The sequence below is a fragment of the Muscardinus avellanarius genome, assembly GCF_963383645.1.
Source record: "Muscardinus avellanarius genome assembly, chromosome: X".
Taxonomy (NCBI): Eukaryota; Metazoa; Chordata; class Mammalia; order Rodentia; family Gliridae; genus Muscardinus; species Muscardinus avellanarius.
Window position 1 is genome coordinate 4,695,619 of NC_137792.1, and position 6,378 is coordinate 4,701,996.

Below are 6,378 nucleotides of genomic sequence, written 5' to 3' on the forward strand. Positions count from 1 at the left end.
GAATAGATTCCCCTTAAATTGCAAGTTAGTAGGTGTTTCTTTACAGTTAACTTTAGCAAAATTCATACAAAATAGTAATTAACAATGATCTTTACTTGTTAACTTTCAAGGAAACACCTTCAAAACTGCATTTTGTTAAAGTTTCTGTACTAAAATGTAGAAAAACTGAACTACACAAATATTGAAAAGTTAAAAATTCCTTAATTTTTTATTCCTGGTACTACTACCACAATTTACAGGGCAATATACCTGATGTAATGAAAAGAAAAAGAAAAAGACAAAGCTACAACAGATAAAAGACCTCAGGAATGTACATCTAATTGACACTACACTGCATTAATCAATGGCTGCCCTTTTTGCAAACTGTGGCTATGGCAGTCCTGAACAAGAAGGGTTTCCTGTTTAAGCTGCAGTAACTTTTCTGACTATGGATCATCGTTCCTTCTGTGGCAGATTTTTTACAGTTCCTCTAATGCATTTGGGACGACTGTCTCAAAGTAACCTGCAGTTTTCCTGACAACTCCTCGCTCTCTCTCCTGCTAAGAACTGTAGCCCTTTTCTGCTGTTTTTAAAACCTTCTGCTACCATATCCACTTCCGCCACCAGATCCATAACCACCACCATAGGGACTGCCAGAGCTTCTTCCACCAAAACTGCCCCCCTTCATGGGTCCATAATTTGATTGCTGTTGTCCACTGTAATTTCCAAAATCATTATAGTTCCCACCACCACCATGGTTACCACCACCAAAATTTCCTCCTTCACTGTAACCATCGTATCCTCCTCCACCACCACCATATCCACCACCCTGGTTTCCATATCCTGGTCCACCGCCACCATAGCCTCCTCGACTACTATAACCAGGACCACCACCATAGTTGCCACCATCACCTCCAAATCCATTATATCCACCATCGCCTCCTCCATAGCTACCTCTGCTGCCACCACCTCCACCACCATAGCCTCCTCTTCCACCAAAGTTTCCACCATGGCCAAAATTACCTCCACCACCTCCAAAGTTTCCTCCAAGACCCATAAAGTTTCCAGATCCACCTCCACGACCTCTTTGTGATCCAGCAGACTGCATCTCTTGTTTAGAAAGGGCCTTTTTCACTTCACAATAATGCCCATTAATGGTGTGGTATTTCTGAACAACAATTTTATCAACCGTATCATGATCATCAAAAGTTACAAATGCAAATCCTCTTTTTCCCACTCTGCCTGTCTTCCATAACTTCTATGCTCTCAATTTTGCCATACTTTTCGAAGTAGTCTCTCAAATTATATTCTTCTGTATCTTCTTTAATACCACCAACAAAAATTTTCTTCAGTGTTAGATGGGCACCAGGCTTCACTGAATCCTCTCTAGAAACAGCTCTCTTTGGTTCCACTACACGCCCATCAGCCTTGTGTGGCCATGCACACATTGCCGCATCCACCTCTTCAACACAAGAGTAAGTCACAAAACCAAAACCCCTCGAACGTTTTGTTTGGGGGTCTCTCATTACCACACAATCTGTGGGGGTGCCCCATTTCTCAAAATGTTCTCTTAAACTATAATCTGTCCTTTCAAAGCTCAGGCCACCAATAAACAGCTTCCTCAACTGCTCTGGTTCCTTTGGGTCATGGCCCTCCATTTTGAGACCGGACTCGCCTCTTCCAACTCGAGTTCAATATGGGACCCAGAGGAAGAGGCCAGTTGCACCATATTTGCATGTAACCTATGCACATCCTCTATCATTTTTTTCCTTTTTTGTATTCATTTCTCTCTCTCTCTCTCTCTCTCTCTCTCTCTCTCTCTCTTGTTCTTTCTTTCTTTCCTTCCTTTTTTCTTCTAACTTCCTTTCTTCATTTTTTTTTTTTGTGATACTGGAGATTGAGCCCAAGAGCATTCTACCACTAAATGACAGCCTCAGACCTATTTTATGTTTTATTTTGAAACATGGTCCTCGGAGTTGCTGAGAACCTCACAAAGTTGCTAAGGCTAGCCTCCAACCTGTGATTTTCCTGTTTCAGCCCCCACCCCAAATACTGGGATTACAGGCATGCGCTACTGTGCCTCACATCCCCTATACTTTAAATAATTTCTACATTATTTATAATATCTAATGCAACATAATGCTATCTAAATAATGTTATACTGCCTTGTTTAAGGTATAATGGCAAAAAAGCTGGCACATGTTCAGTACCAATGCAGTATTCCTAAAATATTTTTGTCCACAGTAGTTTAAGTTTATACCTGTGGAAGACACAGGTAGAAAGGGCAGACAGTTCAAGCACATTATATATGTATACAGTCACATACATATTTCTTCAGCAAAAGGCTTATTTTTTCATACTGAGTCTTTGAACTTAGAGAAGAGCACTGAGTTTATTCTTTTTTTTTTTTTTTTTTTTTTGGTGGTGCTGGAGATTGAACACCTCCAGCCCTATTTTTTAAACTAGGTCTCTCTAAGTTGTGGATGGCCTAAGTACCTGAGGCTGGCCGCAAATCCAGATCCTCCAGTCTCAGCCTCCCAAGTACTGGAATTAAAAGCGTGCACCACTATACCCAGCACAAACACTGAATTTATTCTAAATCATGATTTTGACTATTTTTATATTTTCCCATGGTAATGATTTTATATTTTTATGCTGATAAGGTTATCCTTAATTTTGGAATATAATTAAATCTGTTTGTTAGCAAATGAGAGAGAGAGAGAGAGAGAGAGAGAGAGAGAGAGAGAGAGAGAGACGAACACTGAGTGAATGTAGAAATCAAAGGGGAGGCAGTCCTTCTTCAAGATTACTCGAGATTCTTGCCAACAAAAGAGTAGTGTGTAGACCAGAAGCATCAGCAGCCTGCACCTCCTAAATCTGAATTGAGATTTTAGCCAGCATGCCCAGGAATTTGTATCCCCACGTCTGAGAGGTACTGTCTTAGATCTCAGCTGGCCATTACCAAGGCCACTAGCCACATATGTCTGCTGAAATACAGACTGATAGATTGCATGTTTTCAATTTAAATTTAAAACCAATAGGCAAATCAGTTAATGAAGTACTTTTAAATATGTCTGGGACAACTTGGGTTTATGAATATAAATATCCAAGATCAAGAATTTCTGAAGAAAATGTAGCATCTAAATAAAGAAGTGCTGGAAGGGTGAAATACATACCAGATTTCAAAGACTTTGTGGGAAAAGCATTTATGTTAAATATGTCACCGATAATGTTGGATGATTATAGGTTAAATGATAAAATGTCAAATATGTTGGGCTAAATTTAAAATCCATGTGCTTCACTTTTTTGTACTTTTACTGGATAATTTGTAATTATACGTCTTGGTGATGAACACAGGCCTTGGTGTGTTTCCCTTCAGGTCCCACCCCTCTACCCACCCCTTCCTGTGCATAACAGTAAGATTGGTGGTGATACCCTCCTACATGGACACAGCATACTTTGAACTATTTCATCAGTTTGTCCTTTTCCATGCCCCTCCTCCCTCCTCCGCCCCCTTGGATTATTCTACTGCTCTCTCTCTTCAATTATCCAAAATTCCTTTTGTGTCCTATTTTCTTGCTAGCTTTCACAAGAGAAGCCTTACTCTCTGCAACTGACTGATCTCACTCAGCATATCTTCAAATGTCAGTACTGGAACATTAAGACTCGAATTCAAATTCCACTGGACTTTGCTGATTTTGATCCATGGTTCTCAAAGCACAAAACTACTACTGCCTGGGTCCCATTCCCAGAGAATCTAAAGAAATTGGTCTAGAGAGGATCTGAGCATTGGAATTTTTTCTGAGTATACTTCTTTATTTCCCACTTCTGCACACATAGCCCTTTCTACATGGCCCAAACCAGATGGCTATTTTAAAACATAGTCAATGTTAGAGATTGTACAGTACATCTTTATTTTTTTAAAGACTTTTAAGGAAGAAAACACTTCAATAGCCTTGTATATATATGTTTATATTGCATTGAAGCTATGATGTATAATTGCAATGACCTAGTAAAATTATAAAGAGGAATTTTATTATTGCAATATGATTATATATCATAATGAGATTCAAAGTGCTACATTCATAGGTTCACAGAACGTCTCATCGTGTGATTCTCTCCTAACCCTATCCCACTGTTTCCTTCCTTCATCTCTGTACATGCTAGTAATGTTGTTAGTGGTACCCTCATATTTAGACAATACAATTCGGTCTGTTTATTTCATAAATTCTTATTTTTTCCTCCTCTCCTCCCTCTGCAATCCCCTTCCACAATTCTCCTAGTCTCTCTGAAGTCCCTTTTGTTTCTTATTTCCTCTCTAGATTTTCCGTATCAGAAAAAACATACAATGAGACTAGTTAAACTTACTGAGTGTCATAACCCCTAATCTTTAAATTCTCCCTTAGTGAGCTGCCAAAGCTAAGAACCACCATCTGAGGTTAATATAGATTTATTAATCATGACTGATAAACAACAGTTTCATAAGGACTTCAATCATTTGGGAGCTCCTACCATTGCACAACTAAAATGTGGAACTGGGAAAGTGGTACTTTTCTTAATTAAAGAATGGAGCAGTATCACCCCTGCTGTTATCTGGGCTGGATTCTGGTTGATATTATTTTCTTTCAATTTCAGGCACACTCAAACACATCCAACCAGATATAATCGACCTCCAGCCAGGCATGATGATACATGCATGCCTGTAATCTTAGTACTTGGAAGGCTGAAACTAGAGAATCACAGGTTCCAAGTCAGCCTCACCAACTCAGTGTGGCTCAGATCAACTTAGTGAAACCCTGTTTCAAAGCAAAAAGTAAAGAAAATGGCTGGGGTAGCTTGTATCTCAGAGGTAGAATACCCCTGGAGTTCAATGCCCAGCAACACACACACACACACACACACACACACACACACACACACACACACCAAAAAAAAAAAAAACACACTCCATCTCCAGAAACTGATCCCAGTTCTTTCACCAATTCATTTCCATATGAAATGTAGTGGATCTCAGACTTCTGTGTGCTTGATAGTTTGTTCAAAAGCAGATTGTCAGTCAGTTGGGCAATGTGATGCATGCCTTTAATCCCAGTATTTGAAAGGCTGAGATGGAAAAATGGCAAATTCAAGTCCAGCTTCAGAAACTTCACAAGGCCCTGTTTTGAAATTTTAAAAAATAAGAAGGGCTGGGGTTGTAGCTCAATGTTAGAACACCCCCGATTACAATCCCCAATAACCACCGCCCTCTGACCCAAAATGGTTGTAAGGCCCTAGTGAGTCACAAGAGTGCTTTGGTAGGGTGATCAACCATGCTGGTTTGCTCATTACTGTCCCACATCTGTTTTAGCAGATAAACACCTCCAAATTGGGACAGGTGGTCATCCTATTCAAGCAAAGTACATTTCTTTTTGCTTTTCTTTTTTAATTATTTTTTTTGCAGTACTTATGATGGAAACCAGGGACATTTTACCTTCTAGCTACACCCCCGGACCTGTTTTTTATTCTATATTTTTAAACAGGGTCTCACTGAGTTGCAGAGGGCCTCACTAAGTAGCTGAGGATGGCGATGAGCCACAATCCTCCTGTCTCAGCCTCCCAAATGCTGGGATCACAAGTGTGTGCCACCACGTCCAGCTTGCTTTTCTTTTTTAATTAAATTTTAAAAATGCTTTCATTAGGACTTGATTCGCAGCTGCGTGGCTGCTAATTTGCCAAAATGATGAACGCAAAAGGGAAGAGGAGAGGAACCTGTGACATGTTCTCTAGGCCTTTTAGAAAACATGGAGTTGTTCCTTTGACCACATATATGCCAATCTGCAAGAAGGGTGATATTGTAGACATTAAGGGAACAGGTACTGTTCAGAAAGGAACGCCTCACAGATGTCTCCATGGCAAAACTGGAAGAGTCTATAATGTTACCCAGCATGCTCTTGGCATTGTGGTAACCAAGCAAGTCAAGGGCAAGATTCTTGCTAAGAAAATTAACATGTGTATTGAGCATATCAAGCACTCTAAGAGTCGAGACAGCTTCCTGAAGTGGGTGAAAGAAAAGGATGAGATGAGGAAGGAAGCCAAAGAGAAAGGCACCTGGGTTCAGCTGAAGCGCCAGCCTGCTCCACCTGGAGAAGCACACTTTGTAAGAAGTAGTGGAAAGGAGCCTGGGCTGCTGGAACCTATTTCCTATGAATTCATGGCATAATAGGTATACAAATAAATAAATAAAGTCCCCTGGGCTGTAAAAATGGTAAAAGAATATTTTCATTGGTACATCGTAATTCTACATCATTCCACCATTCAAAGTGATACAGACATCCACAAAGCACTTGGTGTGTTTCCCTTCAGACCCCATTCTGTTACTCACTCCACCCTTGCATATTAGTAAGACTGGCAGTGATGCCT

The 6,378-nt window shown here is 40.1% G+C and overlaps 2 protein-coding genes across 2 annotated transcripts; one reads left to right on the top strand and one right to left on the bottom strand.

Annotated features, from left to right (window-relative positions):
* Positions 1–568: 568 nt before the first annotated feature.
* LOC308278585 (heterogeneous nuclear ribonucleoprotein A3-like) lies at positions 569–1,637 on the bottom strand (the record flags this gene model as incomplete). The annotated part of the gene is given in 2 exon segments (XM_080718454.1): positions 569–1,211; positions 1,213–1,637. Coding segments are annotated over 2 exon segments (1,068 nt in total).
* A 4,058-nt stretch (positions 1,638–5,695) lies between these two features.
* Positions 5,696–6,178, top strand: LOC308278659 (large ribosomal subunit protein eL21-like; the record flags this gene model as incomplete). Its single annotated transcript, XM_080718563.1, has 1 exon — positions 5,696–6,178. One exon carries the CDS (start codon positions 5,696–5,698, stop codon positions 6,176–6,178), a length of 483 nt encoding a protein of 160 aa, XP_080574689.1.
* Positions 6,179–6,378: the final 200 nt, after the last annotated feature.